This window comes from Anticarsia gemmatalis, chromosome 13 (genome assembly GCF_050436995.1).
Source record: "Anticarsia gemmatalis isolate Benzon Research Colony breed Stoneville strain chromosome 13, ilAntGemm2 primary, whole genome shotgun sequence".
Taxonomy (NCBI): domain Eukaryota; kingdom Metazoa; phylum Arthropoda; class Insecta; order Lepidoptera; family Erebidae; genus Anticarsia; species Anticarsia gemmatalis.
This window is the reverse complement of record NC_134757.1, coordinates 12,121,756-12,141,055: the sequence shown is the minus strand read 5'-3', so window position 1 is coordinate 12,141,055 and position 19,300 is coordinate 12,121,756. Positions and strand designations below refer to the sequence as shown.

General features: G+C 34.7%; 1 protein-coding gene across 1 annotated transcript in view; it reads right to left on the bottom strand.

The window, feature by feature from the left end:
* Myo31DF (Unconventional myosin ID) overlaps window positions 1-18,859 on the bottom strand; it is a 52,489-nt gene extending 33,630 nt beyond the window's left edge. Inside the window, exon 1 of the mRNA XM_076121490.1 lies at window positions 18,623-18,859. Coding sequence (XP_075977605.1) covers window positions 18,623-18,711 — 89 coding nt within the window. The 5' untranslated portion in view covers window positions 18,712-18,859. The remainder of the gene's footprint in view (window positions 1-18,622) is intronic.
* Between the last annotated feature and the right edge of the window lie 441 nt (window positions 18,860-19,300).

The following is a 19,300-nucleotide window of genomic DNA, read 5'->3' as shown; positions in this document are numbered from 1 at the left end:
ACAGAATTTCTCTTTCACGTAAATGTCAAAAACCTCTGAACTATTTCTGTAATACCATCAGACTTACACTAAAGACTGTACGCTGAACACCATCGGTATGTCAAACGATGTTTATAAATACCGATGTCCCCATTAACGCGATATCTCAAGGATTATAACTATTATTTATATTCGAGTGAATCATTCGTGTTTGTGTAGTTTTAAAGAATTTATGGTATTCTGTACCTTTGTTAGGTTTAATGGATAATTTGATTCATAATTAAAAGGCACTTGCGGGTCCTTCGCAGTATGGCACAGGACAGGCAGATTTGGAATGTAAGAGAGAGTTTTGCCCACACTTCCTTTTTGTCACATTTACTTCGGTAGAATAAAAACCCAGTAATTCAAAAAATTGCAAGATAATAGCCATTCGGTACGACTGTCTCTTACGCTTTGCAGCTAAACCGTTGAACCAATTATGGTAATAAATTGCAAGGAGATAGTTAAGGTTGACCATAGGTCTATACTCATTTTTTAAACGCTAGTGTAGCTTAGCTAGTAGAAAAATTCAAGAGAGAGAGAATTAATCAGTTATGTCTAAAACATACTCCAGACCTACCATTCAGTCTGGACTATCCTTTTGTAAAACGTAAACAACAGAGCTGAGTGTAGTCCTCTGATTATTTTTAAATCTTTTTTAATTAACAAGACTTAACGAGCTTTGTCAACAATCAATTAAATGCAAGCGCTCGGCTCCCCGGATACATTTTTTATGAACCAAGCACAAAGCTGCAATGCAGTAACAGTTGTGCTCCAAAAAATATATTTAGGTCTATCTAAGGCATGTCGCAGGAAATCTAGGTCTAGAAAACTTGCAGTCCTTGCAAAATTATACAGGTTTTCGAGTTACGTCTGAAAATGATAAAGCATTTTCTTTACTGTAAAACTTACTTAGTAAACGACTAGCCCCAGGTTGTTGAGGTACATTGAGCGGTAGTTTATCTATTCAATGGCGCTTAAACTCATACAAAAAAACGATATCAAATAGATAAACTACCGCTAAATATACTCAGAAATATCTCTCAGTCTCTTATTTGGAGTTTCCGAATAACACTTAACATTTTTACACGTGATATTTATCCTTGATCAAATGATGATTTTTATATCCTGATGCAAAGGAATCCCGTTATCTTGTCTCTCTACCAATACAAAATAATTAATTGAACCTAGAGGAAAGGTGACTATAAAAGTCTTTGCACGCTTTTTTATAAAGCGAGCAAAAGTAAAAAACGAACTTTAACTGCTCAAAACCGGTGGCACTGTTAGTAAAACACTCTTGACATTAATATACTGATGTAACTGGATGACAACATACAAATTCACACAATAAACCGTTCGAATGTTTTTTCAATCATCCAAATGCTATTTTCTCACGTTCTATGGCTATACAAACACTCACATCTCACGGGACTTACATGTCATAAGTACAGTCGTCTGCAACTGCAGTTAAAACTCTTTTATGGTTCAAGAAATTTTGTTGCAGGAATCTAATTGAATTGGGCAGCCTTTTAACTACAAAAGTCTGTATAGTGATTGTTACAAAGGATATTACATTTTTTCATAGTTTAAACTATCAATGTGTCTTTATGGGTTACATCGAACATTTACCGTATTCACAGGAAAATCGTTACTCGACAAAAAAAATACATTTTATTTCCAAAAAGTAAAAGTATAAAACAATAAATCATGTAACACAATATTTGCAAGCCCTACATTTCGACTTGCAAATATTCAAAAATTGCAAGCCTTAGCCGTAGGTCTAACTACTAAATGTGTGAAGGTATAGTTACAATAGTACATATGTAAGTGACTGTACTGTACACATAGACTGCGCCCCGTCATCTTGCGGTAAGCACCCCGCGACCTGTATTCGTCACCACAAGCAAGTACAATGAATAGCCACGCAAAAACTACTTTATATTACAATTTGTTAGAATTTCTCAAGTAAACCATAACTTAATTAAAAGATATTTAATGATTTTTATTTTTTTTTTCAAAGCTTTTTCTATTCATACAAGACGTTGTACATCGAAATCAAGGACATACTAAAAATAAGATTGAATTAGGTAGGTGATATTTAATTTTTTGAAGACACTCTTACAAAATTATCACCTACCGGTCAGTATTACATCGATAGCTTTACTAATAAAAATCCGACAGTCGTTATAAACACTGACAGATTTATCATCAAAACAATACTGACTGTCTGACTGTCTTATCGCCCGTGACACGACAACAACACAAAAGTAAGTTACACTTTCTTTAAAAACCGCATCACGTGTATAATTTTTTTTTCATTCAGCAGATAAATCGTATTTATTGATATCAAACAAGATAGTCGGCGATTTACGTCTATAGACATCAAGATTGGATAACACCGTGCATATTTTTACTTGGAATATTAATTAAGTAATGAGATAAGATTAATAGTTATTACTTTGTCAGATAAGTTGAAAATTAGAAAGGTGATTGGAATGTGGATTGCTGATTGCGTGTTATTATAGGAAAGCTTAATGTCTATGTGAATAGATAGTTCTACCTAATCTTAAGTAAAAGATCTGTGATATAAGAAAGGTAAATTAGAGTCGTCAAGTTCGTAGGCAATGTTTAGACTTATATGAAATGAGAATTTAATTCCTAGGACGTCAACAAGCCAATCATCGCTAGTAGTCAACTGAAAAAGCAAATAGTCAAACTTGGTCCTCATATTTTAGCCTGAAATGGTTTTAAACCGATGAAACAGTAACTAAACGAAAGAATCGAAAAATGTGAAGTTCATAATTAAAAATATTTTTCATAAATTGACCCTTAACTAATTTTACTCAATAAGTTCACTACAACTAAAAGCAATAATGACATAATACGAAGCATACATTGCTCTACTTTAATACTAAACCCAGTGCAAAATTACAGCACAGAACTAAGCCCAGTGGAATGTAACATTCTCGCTGTAATTTCCCATCAGTAGCAGTCAGCAACAGACGTAATAACTACCTAGGCCTGTGTTCGTTCACCATGTGCATTACCGTAACATAATTGATAATACTGTCGTGAACATAAACTGGTTATGTTTAGGTCTGAAATAATTAAATCTTTAAACATCTGTTTCAATTTTAGCATATAGGAATCCTTCATTTGGTAATGAATTTTTGACACTGACCAAAACTATTGGAATTAGCAAAATAAAAATCGCTGTCTAGCAAGGAATAGAGATGATCGTTAGTCATTTATAGCTTTTCTTCTAACACATAAACCATGTTTCATCATCCATACTATTATTATAAATGCGAAAGTCACTCTGTCTGTCGGTCTGTCTGTCTGATACTCAATCACGCCTAAACTACTGAACCAATTTGCATGAAATTTGGTACGGAGATATTTCGATACCCGAGAAGGACATAGGCTACTTTTTACCCCGGGAAAATTCAGGTGGCGGACGAAGTCGCAGGTAAAAGCTAGTTTTTTATATAGCTTGAACTCTTTAACCGCCAGCTACATAGAGATAGCTATTGAATAAATTTAGTAAAAATAGTATTTAATAAAGAAAATTGAAACAAGAATTCACCAGACGCAATAGTAAAAGATGGTCCAAAGTTTAATATTCTTGGTATATTGTCTTACATAACCCATGGCGGCAACGTAAACGTAATGCCATGTGTCAAGTCAGCGAGTATGTAAGGTCAGTGGGGTATCTCCATGTGACATCTCTCGCGGTAACACATATTATGACATAACCTCACACCTTTACAAGTGTACCCACGCCCAACAATGGGACAGTAATAGCTTAGATAATTTCTTCATCACAAAATTTTGGAAAGTATTTCCATATTTGTTTATCGCTTGGTAGACCTAGTGTTAAAGTTTTCCAAGATAAGGCCTAAATACCCTAATTATATATGATCTTAATTATTGTTATCTTAATAAGGATATGTTCCCTATTGTTGTCTATCAAGAGGTCCTCGCAGAAGTAAGCTCACGAATACCACTAATCAGCCATTCATTTATCGAATGACCCCGACACGTGCTGCCTAATTCGCACATAGACCGAACCTAATCGCACATTGTACGAATGCCTCAAAACATTGAACCCACGTGACGACCCAGCTGCGGAATGTCAGTTCTCCGACTGTTCAACAAACCAAATTCAGAAATGGGATTCAAAAATACTGTCTTTAAAGCACCTTATTTTACGGACAGAAACATATTGCCTTCTACATAATTTATGTAGCCCTTGCATAAAAAACGTAGATGATATAAACGATGATTCGCGTTCAGTCTACCTCATGACCCGGCGGTCAGTGACCCCGCTAATGTCTCAGACGCTTATTGTTGATTACGCCACGTGAGCGCGGCGGACACGACGTGCGATTCGCGACGCTTTGATGTGTTCCTCTCGTCTTGATGAATAGCACCTTCTTCCTGCGACTTGTCGTAAGTCGTAAGCACCCTGTTGTATTTGTCGGGATTTCGACTATCATAGGTAATTTGACAACCTTAATGCTTTTATAGGAAAAGATGACTAGCTTGATATTTTTGTTTTATGATAAATGACATCAGACAGCAGAGAGTAAGCTTCCAGTTACTCCATAAGGTTAATGTTACTTCATAAAGAGCCAAAATTTATAGACTTATTAGTTAAGGTATCAGAAGAAATACATACACATACATTGGGTAAGATATTTTTTACAACTATGTAGTACGAACCGAAGCAAATTAAGAATGTAGTTCAGGACAGACTTAAATCATTTTCTTTAAGGCCTGAAAGATGAAGATTTGACATCTCAACAGTAGCTACATTTAATCTCATAATAAAAAATAACGAGTGCCTATAATCTTATGATGCACAGCATCCTAAATACTTCCAGCGGATGTCGACCGGTAGCTAATAGCCATATTATGGATGAGCTGTTTAATATTTGATATCTTCCGTTTCCCTAACAAAACTCATCATTTACGATCAATTAGGTAGCTTACAAGAATATTCCTGCGAAAAAGTCGCTTTAAAAACTTTCCGGGTTATCAATTTATTGTCAGACATTCGTATCTTATGAAGGATCGATAGAAGTCTGCTCCAGAATAGTCTATACTCGATAAAGACTGGGCTCTGACTCGATAAGGACTGGTTCCATCAATCGGATTTAGGTTCCATTATAGGTATAGGCTCTTAAATGACTTAGGTCAGTTCAATATTCTTAGAGTACTTTTTGTACATTCAGATTAATTCCGATTCATCCGTATCTTTTTACAATATAAAAGCTTATAACTAGCAAGTATTTCTAGTAAAATAGGAGGGCGTATCTTCCAGCCATATCTACGCACAGGTGCAATATCACGCGACCTATTTCTTGAACCTGTCTTTGTCTTAAAATAGAACACCCCCTCGCTTCCCGGAAGATGTTTATAAAGAGATATCCTTTTGAGCTGCTCTTTTCTAATGAACGTTTATGACAAGAATTCGCATGGAAACAATTTTTGCGACACCGAAATAGGAGCTCAATTACAATAGATACACTGAATTTAATTTTAATTCAGATTCATTTTCGGACATCTCTCCGAGACTGAAGGAATACCATTAGCAGTCTGTACGTCAGTTAATGCCTTAGGCATTAAGTCCGCCTTTATACAAATTGTATAAGAAGTTTAAATAAATAAATAAAAGTTAATTTTTGCAAATAATTTTTTATCAATTTCTTTATGTCTGCGTGCTTTCAGTAATTCCCCTAATCTACCCAATAACGTAACTTTTATGACTAAATATGCCTTTTTATAACTTATTATCAAATCGATTGATACGATAACGATAGCATTAATGGGTCTGTCATTGAAATATATCTGAAACTATGTCATGTTTGATACGTGTACAATTTACATCCGTTCCACACACTTGTCTCGCTAAGCACTTTGAATACCCACCTACTTACCAATTTGAACATGTCATAACAAGAAGAAAATGAGTTACGGTAGTGTTCCACAAAAAGTAGCTAAAGAGGCGAGCTAGTGTGGTAAAGAAAAGATCAATCCATGGGATACAAAAACGACTGACGAAATTAGTTGAATATCAAACCATGCCCCAATGCCTTACATTTTTTGTAGAAAACAACAGCCTTAAGTTATGTTCCATCAGATCAGATACAGCTATTGTAATTTTGAAGCCTTTTATTACGAGGCGTATAAACTTTCAGAATACACACCTCTCTTTGAAAGTACAGTTACATGGTGCACCCTATATAAAGCCTCCCTAACAGCCGCTCTTGCATCAATTGAATACGTGGATAACAGAGCTCATGAAAAAACTCTCAAACGTAAATAGTTCTGGCTTTCTAGTAATGTCTACTTAGTAAGAATGTGACAAATGACATTCAAACGAGACCTCATTAAACAGTGCCTAACCATGACACGGTCGTTAGTTCACGCCATAACACATTAGTTTTTACAATTCTTGTAGTCTCACAGGAGAACCATGGAATCCTTAATGGATCCTTATGGGAAGTGGATGAATTGCATGATTTCCGTCAAGAAGCTAATGTCCTGTCGTTATCTCATATAACGTAATTTGCCTATAGGAATGTAAAAAATATTGAACGCTCTAACAACGCCTTCGGACACAATTTTTTTTCGAGATTTTCAACAATCTTCGTAATTCAGCAGATATACACGCAACTTTTCTTATTCTTTTGGCTAATGGCATGAAAGTCCAGTAGTTTTCGAATTAACGAAAAACACATAGTTGGACGCAGGAAATGATTTAGTTACGCTACCAAAAATATTTTTAATGAATATTTCACTATTTTATTCGTTTTATTACTGTAACATAACTAAATACAACAGCGTAAACAAATAGCCTAAAAATCTCTACTCCCGACTTAATTAGCTTTTAGCTGTTTTTTTCCTGTTACTACTCCTGTATTGACGTAATGCGCATTAATTATATAACCACAAACTTATAGGATTCAACACTATGAGAAACCTATCACACTATCAGCTAAAAAGGGCGTAAGCGTAGCTTTACGTTAACTAGGACTTACGTCTTTCATCTCCTGAAGGTGTCACATATCATAAGCCATGTCAAAGGCCTCCGGGCGGCTTAAACAACTTTGACACTAGGTTGACCACTAACCATACGATAAGAAGAAGAAGACATATCACCTTTTTCAAAGCAACAATGTTTCTATAGTATATTTTCTAGGTGCAACCTTATGTAACTGTTGTCATAATAAGCGGAAATATTACTTCAGACCGCAATGATTCCGGGAGGCAATGTCATAATCGAATTATTGTTGAGCCGAACGAATTGATATTTACTTATGGAAATTGATAAAGTAGCAATTATAATGACTTTAGTTAATTGGTTGGTGAAGTTAGGCTCACTAGCCAAGTTTATTTTAGTGATAGACTAAAAATTAAAGATTTTTTTAAATCTTTGTGTTATTATCAGTACAATATACTCCGATAAACGAAAATATTGGGAAAATCACCAACGTAATTATAAGTCATTCAAGTACTCTTTAACATACATAATACAAGTAATAAATATAGTAAGAATAAACAACGACTAGTTAAAAAGGTCTGTCGCGTTCCCGTTGACCTTTCACAGTGAATCAGGGCGTAGTACTCTTTGTGTACGAAAAATATCACAACACTACACTCGTTTGTGAAGATAATTGTATAGTTATGTAATACACCCTTTAGTTCCCGAGGGAGAAGGGAAATATCATAACTTTAACTACGTACAGTAAAAATCACGGGATCCGAAAGTTTAATTAGGTATATTATTGTTTGTAGATTCCCAAAAAAACAGTTCTTCGGTATCTTGGACGTTATGATGGGAATGTAAATACATGCAATAGAAAATAGCGTACAGAATCGACTATCAGCCATAAGCAGCATCAAAGAATCTAGTCGAAAGAAATCAAGTCATCTACAGTTCTATTTCGAATGATGCCACAATACAAAATTCCACAGACTCTACAGTAGCACAATCACTATTCAATCGTTCTAAACACATAGTATGCCCAAAAGTAAAGCAAACAAGTAGCAAGAATAAGATAGTAGGCGATCACAAAAACAAAAGAACACCAAATCTGTATAAGACACACGGATTCAAAAAGAAGAACTAGAAAGACCTGCAATGGTCCAGAAAAACGTCATACAATTTGCATCATTGATTTTCAAAACAAACAATTTTAACGTAACAATAACCGCAGGTAAGACGTTAGCTGATGACATCATAATCTTCAGTCACGTGTACAGATAATAACATTGAAACAGAAGTATTGATGAACGTGACCATACTTTATCTAAATACCTTTGGTTTTTACACCTTCAACGATTTCACGGTAATCGTGTGTCGTTAACAATGTAATTAGGTTATGAGAAGGTAATAATGTTCAATTTGAATATGCTATTTTTAAGGAGCTGTTGTTATTTAGTAGTTAGTTCTGTAGTGGATTCTGTGCCACCATTTACTTAACGCCCCTAACAAAGGGATGATACAAAAAAGTATTGTTTTGGGAAATCGAGTTTTAAGTTTCTAAATAAAGAAATCCATTTCGTGTTATTTCTTTGATGGTAATTACCAAGACATAATACGAAATGGATTTCTAATGGAGTGTCAGGGGTTTACTTATTAGTCACTTAGTTAGCAGGTGAGCGGATGGAGGTAGTTGGAGGAGGAGATGAAGGCTCATAGTTTACTTGACTATGCGACTGGTAATTAAGCTAGACTGACTATTTAAGGAACATAGGTGAAGTTAGTCAGAAGCATACCAGCTACGAGTACATATCATCCATAGGTTTCACTCATGCTGTAGAAATAAATTAAGAATTTACAGCACATGCATGCAAGTATCATCCGGATCTGTCGCATATGTACCAGTAGCAAAATAAGTACAAGAACTATACAAATAAATAAGAGCACAAGTTTTTATTAACTTCCCTTATATTTCTTATATTGACGTAATACAGAAGTTTGTTCCGCCTAGTTGACTTATTCCCTACAATAGACAATAATATTTCGAAACATAACAATAAACGGAACAGACATTCATATGCAAACACGCTTGTCTGGACATATTGTCCTTAATTAACTTCCAGTCAGTTAGCGTTATCGTCCGAAGACGTACTTCTATCTCGTATGTTTATGCTAAATGTTTTGTTTACTAAACACCCCTTAATATTCGGTACACATAAGGCACTTGTCCCACCGCCGACGAGAAAACGACAAACTATCGGCTATTTTCTCGTTCAAGAAACGTATAGTAGATATGTATTCCATGTAAACAAAAGAGACACATATACAAACAGTTGATCGCTGACTGTTCAAATTGACGGCGAGCTCTCGCTTCACTAGTCTGTTACTAAGCGACCAGAACCATGAAAGATAACACTCGCTCAGCGATACCCGCGCGATTAGAACACACGTCGAGAGAGCAACCAGCTGTCATTTCTCTACGATGATGACAGTGATGCGAGTAATCGCTCGCCTCACTCACGCACTCGCTTGTAGCAGAGCTACACAACTACCGCAACTACGCACTCGCTCCCCGCGGCTCGCCAACTCGTTTCCAATTCTAGCTCTACTCGTTACTCGTTCATCGTTGGCGGTGGGACAAGTGCCTTAGATTAACAGTTCCAGAAACATGGTCTATTTTATAATAGGATTTGTCGTTATTGTCAGTTTTTCTCTATCTGCTGCCTCTTAAAGTAAAGTTTAAAACTTTACTTAGCTACCTAACCTACCTAATTAGGTACTACAGAATGGCATAGTTAATACCTTGTTCAGTTTTTTAACTCATTGTACTAACTTTTACTATTACTACTATTAGGTACTCGACCCATGCTAGTAAGTTATTAGGTATCCATACCATACCAAAAACTTACAAAGGTATTACCTACCCCAAATGCCTTATTAACTGTCGTGACTACCTAACATCTGTTCCGATAGCAATTAAAGCACCTGCTATCGTCGATATGGGGTTGCATTACTTTTCAATAACCCTACTTTAACATCGAGGGTTCTGGGTAAAACCCATGAGTCATTGCACTCCAAAAAACCTAATATTTCACGACTAAAAGACACACAAACTGTCAAAACATACGAAATAACATGAGAAACGAACATTCAAATATCGTTTAAACAAGCAACTGACCCAAATATGACAATAAGCAAACTAACTGTACTGCACTAGGTAGCCCCATGAGTGCATACCATCATGTAAACTAATATGCGTTATTAATAAACCATTAAAGTGATGTGCGACCCAATTCCTTAATGTCCCGTACTAAGAAAGTATTGGTTAATGTTGTTTTCAACGAGTGTCAAACGACCACCCACTTAGTGCTCATTGATATGGTGTGTTGACAGTTAACCTCATTCATTATGTACTTAAGTTATGGTTGCGGAACTACGAATCATATATCATTAACTTAACGCTTGTTTGTCACCAGAAATTACAGAAGCAACCAGGCAGGACGCTTAAGGATATAAAAAGTAATCTAAACCTTCTGGACATTTTTATAGAAAAATTGTAGTTTTGTTTCTTACAGAGCTTCAAATTAAACTTCTATTCATGAAAAACTATCAACATTATTAACTACCAGCACTATATTAAGCAATTAAAACCTAAAAAAGCCGTGAAACTAGGAAGCACGGAAGCCTACACATTGCAATACGAATGCTGGGAAAATTAACAAGTCCCACGGGAACGTGAATGTACAGCTACAGTAAGATTTCTTTAGCAGATAAGAGGGTTTTTTCTAAAACCTCATAGATACACAGCCAGTAACAGAATACCTACATGACACATTTACTTTTACCTTGTAATAATAAAGAATTTTTAGCTGTGAGAGAGCAACTCAACTTGAACTTTGATCACACCACTCAAATATTTATATATAGGCTCGACAACTAATAATCCTCCTAAGAGCTGGTGCTCTTAAACAAAAGAAGACTAGACTGATATCCACTTAAATAGAGCCGTCCCAAAAATATTGGAACACGTTTCCAAGATCATTCAAATTATAAACAAACAATAACTTGTTCGTGAATAAAATGCAAGTTACATAAACGAATCAATCAGGTCATCAGGTCACAATCTAATTAGGTAAGTATTTTTATTTGGAATCATTACATTCAGTCACGTAGAATAAATTCAAGAAATATTTTCCTTAAACATAGTACTGTACGGTCGCGTTATTCCGTCTGGGAGTCGAACCGGAACGTAATTTCGGCACGCAACGTCAAATTCTACCGGTTTATTTATGCATATTGATTGTTAGTCATCCATCTTATTTGAACCGACCTCTGCTATATCTGGGCCGATCAAAACTGGATTACTATTCTTTATCACAAACAAAACACTAAAAGTCGTTTGAAACGTGCATTAACGGTAAAATGCAATAAAAATAGAGATCGATTCCAGATATTCATTTTTTTTTTAATTCGACGACAAACAAATAGTCGGTGTTATCTCCTTTTATTGTTACAATTCAATCGAATTTTGTTCGAATCATGAAATAGGAATATAAGGTTGGCATACTCATTGGATACTGCCTGCCTCGTGTGTATTCAGAACTAAAAACAAAATAAGGACATAAATGATTTTTCTTTTTTAAAGAATGAGGTGTTAGCAAAAGTCTAATCGCATATTTACACCCAGTCGGCTTTTGTGCAGGAAACTTGGCAGCGTTATGTTAACGTCTAATCATGGTGCAAAGATCTTTCACCTTTCCTTCAAAGTCAGCTAATCCAATCAACTAGGCATAAAGAGAATTCAATCACCATTCACACCTAGAAGTCTCTTCACACACCTTAAATTGTTAAGCTTACAGCTATAAAATGTTTTAAACCGCACCTAGATAATTGCTTGTCGGCACATCAAAAGGGCTTAAAGGTGAAAACACAATTTAACATAGATTTCTAAAGCAGAGTGGATAGAATTGAAGCATGGATAGAGTGAGGAAAACTGAACCTTAAGCGAAAATTTGGTAATGGACTATGCTCTACCACAAGCGAACATCAAGCACTCGTGTTAAGTTGTTTCGACGATCACAGTGATCTTTTAAATAATCATTTTCGTAATCAATATTATCCAATTGGTTGAGTATTTTCAGATCCATATAAGTTTTTTAATTGCAGACATACACAAGTACAGGCAAGGTTTAAATGTTAATTTACTTGTTGATACTATTATAAGAGAAAAGTTGCAACCTTTGTTAATTTGTTTACCAACTGCACTAACAGAATTTTGGTGAACACACATTTAAGCTTTAGCTGCGTTAGTAAAAATGTTACATTACTAGTCAAATCTCTAATGTATAGTTCACATTGGACAGCCGCAGACGTAAACCAATGAAGCCGTTAACGCGGTACCGTGGTGGAAACATCAAAGAATTACTTACGACGCACTTGGCGGTCACACCGGCTAATAGAGACGTTGCTTGAAAGTGGAACAAATCTAAATATTTGTGGTCAACTCTTCAATGGAAGTGTATTGTATGAGAGCTGAGGAAGAACGCGGAAATAATTGCAGAATAGATTGACTATTTCTAACAAATTGTACAACAAATGCCGAAAGAACATTTTAGTCTTATTTAGATAGTATCAAAATTTAAATTTATTTAGTTTTAATGCCTGACTTCTGTTTGTATACGATCGAAACTAGCGTTTCGAAGTCCCTGTTGGGTTGGACTTTTATATTATGAGTTAAATACACCAGCTAGGGCAGCTAGCATAATAACCTTTTCCAGTAAAGCTCAAAGGTTTGTGTCAAAGGTATGTTTACGTCGATACAGCAGGACGAATATGATCCCATGGTCTCACAATGCCATCTCTGGTGCTTTAACAAAAGGGCAACAATCAGAGAGATTTCGGTCCGGGTTCCATCGTAGCGTTCCCAAAGTACGGAAACGTATAGTTAAATTCAAAGTTTAGTACTAATCTTAACCCCGATCATGTAACGATTCAGGCGGAACTGGATACGCCTCGTAAACTTAACAATATAGGAGTCGAGTCGCAGTTGTTTAATACAGAAATAGATATCAGAAAGCGGACGGATCGACTGAATATTGAATTTATTCAGAACAAGCTAGACACTTTCTTTGTTGGAGCCGCATATAATAATAACATAATGAATTTTATTAAGTCTTTACTCATACCCATTATGGAGGAAAAAACAACAATAAGTACTTGGGATATCTAGAGGACTATGGTAAAGCAAGACCTTAGACGTTGTCGGGAGGTGCCATTAAGTATTTGCGAAAAACTTATTTTAACAAGTTCTGCAACGTCAAACAATCTAGTTTTCACAAAGCATACTAGCTACCTTAGCGGTTTATACTAAGCTCTTGTCAAGCAGCATTCGCAAAACTATTTCGAGTAGCCATACACCAACATTATCCCTAAACAAAAATAACATGGAACGCGGAAAGACTTCGAATACTTACCTAGAGCATTATACAACTTAATGGTTCTTGAGAAGGGCTTGAACTGTTAATACTTTTATCGATAACAAAACAATATCGCCATTGAGTCTTGCATTTTTTTCCAGCAACAAGTAGTCTTTTGTATGAAGACATTAGCGGATAGTACGGACAATGAGGAAAAGAGCATGAAAGGCCACCCAGGCGCCTTGAGTGATGTGCGGCGATGACATCATGTAGTGTTAGGCTTTAGAATTACTAATGACACGTGAAGATGTTTTGACGCGATCTAGTTGTTTTTATCTTGTTGTTTCATTTCTTTAAGACACCTGCAGTCTGTCAGCTGTCACTTACTATTATGTTCTTAATATTATTGATGTGTTACGAAGCTATAATATCTTTAGGGCTTGAACATTTGGAAGTAAAGATGCTTGGCATTTGACCCGATTTTGTGAAAACATATGGTTTTGGGGAATGGTAGAGCCACCTACTTAACCCTAGTCGACTAAATACCCTTAGTGCTATTCAACAATTTAAGCAGTTTGTAAAAGAAACAAAGTTCTCAAGTATATTGTCTACTTTATGTGGGTAACATAGAACGTTTGATTTGTGTTTCAATCTGTAGATTATTATCGCCTTTTGGAGATACTTTTAAATTTACGCTTTAATGCTAAAAATGCAGGCTTGATCTAACTTCGTCAAGCTCTCTATAAAGAAATACCGAATGTCATACTTACAACGACTTATTTATCAATAATATCCAAGACACTTAATGATTTATTGGTGGTCTATTAAGCGTAATATAATACCTAATCTTATTTACGACACCTACACGAAATAATCTAATGATCTGCCTATTTGCTATAGCGCCGACGCCGACGCGGCGTATGTTAAAATTTGTAACTACCAGCTTATTCTGTAATTCTTAATCTGTTCTTGCGTTACGATCAGTTCCACCAAAATTCATATAGCAGCCTTGATAAATAACTTTTTGAATCTCCACCGCCCAGAACCATAGCGTACTATAAACAGACGCAGGGCGACTCAGTCGTAACTACAAGTTACCATTGTTTGAATAGGCCTCCAAACGAATTTCATACCGTCAACTTGCCTAGAGATTTTGTATAGATTAAGCGTAGTCCTTTTAAATGCCTGCATCTCTTAAGTGAGATCACAGCTCACATTCAAACGCAACAAAAATAAAACGATTTTCAGAACAAATCAAGGTCGTAAATCGTTAAACTTATTCATAAAATCTTTAAAATAAGTGTGACAGCGTACTTCAAGAGGTAATGTTTATTTTCGTCAGTGCATCTCGCACCTACTCGTGCGTTGTTCGAAGAAAAACATTCGGTCATAATATAAACAATGATAATTAGGTAATTCTATTTGGATATGATTAGATCATCTGTGAGTGTAGAAAGAGATCAATACACCTATGGACTAAATGAATATTGGATTGAATGGGCAAGTGAATTTAAGAATTCCTTAATTTATTTGCAGATTTTAAGTAGGACCCATTTCAAATCACGTAAAGCTTGTGTCTGTGTACAACTACACTTTAACTTAGCGAAAAATTATCTAGTGGTAGGTAAAGTATGAAAAGCTGAAATTAAAGCATCTTTTTTTATAATAACAGCCTTTCCATACTTCAGGATTTTACAAATCATCAATGAATGTTGATTTAGTTATTAATTTATAGCTTCTTCACTTTCAACTAATTGAAATATATGTATACCTGCGCTACCATAACAAACATAAAACATAAGGTTACCTACTGCATAGAACAAACTTTTATTATACAATAGAGAACATCAGAATTCTCGTCCACTGACTTTACAAGTTAATTACTTGCCAGTGCTTACAGCTATCTGTCTTGAGACTGATAATTACAAAGATAACAGCCACTTGGAACCTCTTCGGTAATTACCTTTTGTTCCCAAGTGTTTGTTTTAATGCAAATCATTTTAAAGTTGCATGAAAAAATATACCTTTTCATGTTGTTATTTAGTATTTTTTGTTTCACATCAGTCAGGTACTTAAATTAATCAGATTTATTTATCGTTGCTATAAAAACAAATACTGCACGTGTCACAAGAAGTTTTACACACATGCAAAAAAGAAAAGTAACGATAACCTGCCATAAAACAAAAGTTATTTTTGGTTTAGGACTTACAACCCTTGCACAATGAGCTGAACCCTCGCTCATAGAGTTTATGGGAAATTTGCATAAAGTAGGCATAACATAACTAAAGTAATGAAACTTATTGTTACACATTAAAATGCTTTGCTACTTATAAAAAACTCTAATGAATTTAATAGTTACCTACAAAGTTGTCCACATAAAAAGTTTAAAAAATTAACCATTAAGCAAAATTCTTGTAAATCTCAAAAGACAAACATATTTTAATCTAAGTCAAAGGCATGAATAAATATTAGGCCAATACTAATGACACTCCTTGGTTGTGTGAGTAATGACTGATGTCATACTTATGCTATCAAAATAAACAATTAGGGTAAGTTCGCCCTATCGCGTCCATCACCCAAATCGCGTCCATTTTTCGAACCTGCCTATAAAAATACTTGCAAATAAATGTAATATCACACTGAAGAACGTGAATGTTATAACTGTCAATAGCTCAATTTGCACGAAGCACGCACATATAGACAAAAGCTCCGAGTGCCTAATTAATCTCTGTAAAAAAAAAAGTTAATTTTGGTTGTTCAACAACGGAGTGCGGACGTGTGGGATTTTAGTAAAAAAAATAGTGTGCAACGGTGCGTTTGGCGGTAAGTCTCTTTATGTTTTATGTGAACTTGAGGACACATAGATGTTTCGAGACATGAATCATAACATAAACTAATTATATTAATTACTAATTTGCTTTTTTTTATCTATTAAATAGTTAAAACAGGGTGGACGCGAAGTGCTACACTGAATTTATTAAACTACCACTTTGCGTCCACGATGGACGCGAACTCATCCATTTACGTTTTAGTTAGTTGTTTATTTTTAAGTGATTAAAATATTAAAACAAATTGGGTTTTCGTTCATTTTGTCATTAAAGTTACACAATTGTAATACCCAATTTGCGTCCACATTATTACGATTGTAGAAAAAGTAACAAAGATAGATCGAAACGTGGACGCACACTATTCCTATAGGCTATAATCTTGTAACAAATCGCGTCCGTCTTTATTAAATAATCGCTTTATTTTTTGTAAAATACTGATAATAGGATGAATATTAATATTTTATTTTATTCAGTATTTTAAATCTAGTAGGTCCATTAAATGTTTTCTATAATTCTTTTTTCTGTTTAAGATGAGTTCTTTAGAGTCAAACAAGAAGAAGGAAAAGGAAACTTATACAGAAGAAGATTTGAAGAAAGCGCTAAGCGACATTCGAGAGAAAAAGAAATCTGTAAGTCAAGTATGTAAAGATTATGGAATTCCCAAGACCACAATATTGGATAAAATCAGTGGGCGCTGACCAGATGGAGTAAAGAAACCGGGACCAGAACCAACGCTAAGTGTAGATGGTGAAAAAAAGGTAGTTGAATGGCTTCTCAACACATCCAAATGTGGATTCACAGTGAAAAAACAGGAATTATTGGATACTGTTCAGAAAATCATTCGAGACGGGGAGATTAAAAATAAATTCAAAGATGACCGTCCAGGTCAAAGTGGATTGAAATTTTTTTGGCTAGAAATAAAGAATAATCGCTTAAGAATGCGGAGGGCATTAATAAAGCTAGAGCCCTAGTAACAGAAGAATCAATCAGATTGTGGTTTAGAGAACTTGAATAATATTTGGAAAGTATGAATCAGAAAGATATTTTAAGTGATCCAAAATGAATTTTCAATGGAGACGAAAGCGGTTTTGCTTTCTGTCCAAAAACAGGAAAAGTTTTAGGTCCAAGAGATTTTTTAATAATTAGGTATATTCTTAAATAAATAAATTAATAAGATGTAGTGTTTCTTTACATTTCTTTAATAATATCACCCCCTCATACCTTTTCTAAGCTGGTGGACGCGAAATAGTCCCAGGGTGGACGCAATTTGGATTTTGTGGACGCAAAGTAGGTGAAAAGCCTAATTCTGTGGTTTGCCTTTTCTTAAAAAAAACTCATGATGTTACAAACGAAATTGAAAGTTAATATTAAACTAGACTATATAGTCACCACATTACAAATTTTTTTTAATTGAAACTAGTGCTGCAACATTTTTGTTTTCTCCCTCAAACTTGCTAACTACACTAAATGGACGCGAACAGGCGAAATGACCCTATGTCACTAAACTATGCCTCAAGAGAAATCTAATTTTATTTGTTCTTGTTATTAAACATGTGTTTTGTAAATAATAGGAATAATGAAGTACCTATCATGCTAATCAATATCTATTCTTCAAACAAGGTACCATGCCAATCCATATTTATTTTATAAACTTTTTTAAAACCTTTTTAAAATTTAGATTAAGAATAAAATTAATTGAGAAGTTGATTTGTTTTTTTTTTCTAAACTTGAACAAAACTAAACTCAGGCCATTATGTTTAAGTTTAGTACATCATTATGATGACACTGCCTTTATTGAAACAGGTGTAAAAATGCAAGGTCGACTGCCACATAAACTACATACCTCAGGAATAAGTTATAGATTGTTTAAAAATATACACACACTTCAGTCTTATCATAACATAATTACTGAAACAAGGTTGTCATTAAGTTTTTTTTTATAAGTTGACCAACTTTACAATAATTTGTACAAAAAAAAGATTAAAAAATAATACTTTTTAATTCTCTGTTCTAGCACGAACACTTTTATAATAGGCGCGAAACCACCAGCTGATCAATCTATTTTTAAAAATCTATGTGTACTAATGCTGTAGTTACTTTAAAACTTTTGTTTATTTAAAGTTTTTACCCCACGCCGAGTTAAAAATCACAGCGCGATTGCTGTTATTAAAAGCGTGATGTAGCCGTTGTAGGCCAGGATCAGGTATTCAGACCGAGGCTATGGTTTTGTAATCGCCGCTTGTTTGCGATAAATTGATATAAAAGTTATACCGCGAAACAAAGTTAGTTTTATTTTAACGCAATTAGACTTTAAGGCACGCGGTTAGAATATGATATAGTTTTTGTATACAAGCACTTTGGTAACTCACCTCAAATGCAAATTTTCGATGAAGGTGTCGGTGGTCAAATTGTCCAGCAGGACAAAGTCGGACACGCCGACTTCTGGCTGCGTCGCCATAGTTTGTTATTCACTTTGTAATCCACCACTGAAATGAATGTTCACTCACTATTCAACTAATTCAAACTATACGTATAGTTAGTTATTGTCAACAAACCGTTAAAATAAAAAGCCAACGAAACACAACGTCCCCTACGGACAACTTCTTTGAAACTGTCAGTTTTAACGATGTGCGGTATCGATTATTAATAATCGATTAATCGATTATAAGAATAATTTTTTACAATCGATTGATTTATAGGTAATCGATTGTAATCGATTTTTGGAAGAAATCTTTTAACCCCTTAGCGCATACCAATCCTTATGTATGATTATGTTTTTTTTTGTAGTTAAACAACAATGATTAACACAAAAATTTGATTTGCATGGAATAAAGAACACTGTCGTGTATTGGTACGTAATTAATTTGTCTGTGGTAACTGTCACCTGTTAAATATAAGTTATGGTATTTCTATTTGCTAAGGGAATCCCCGCTTCTATAGGTAGTAAACGGTTGTAGTACAGGGTAAAAGTTAAAACTTTTTAAATCACTAAGTGATTATGTTACGTTTGATTTACAGTTTAAATATTGTTTTTGTTTTTAAAAAAG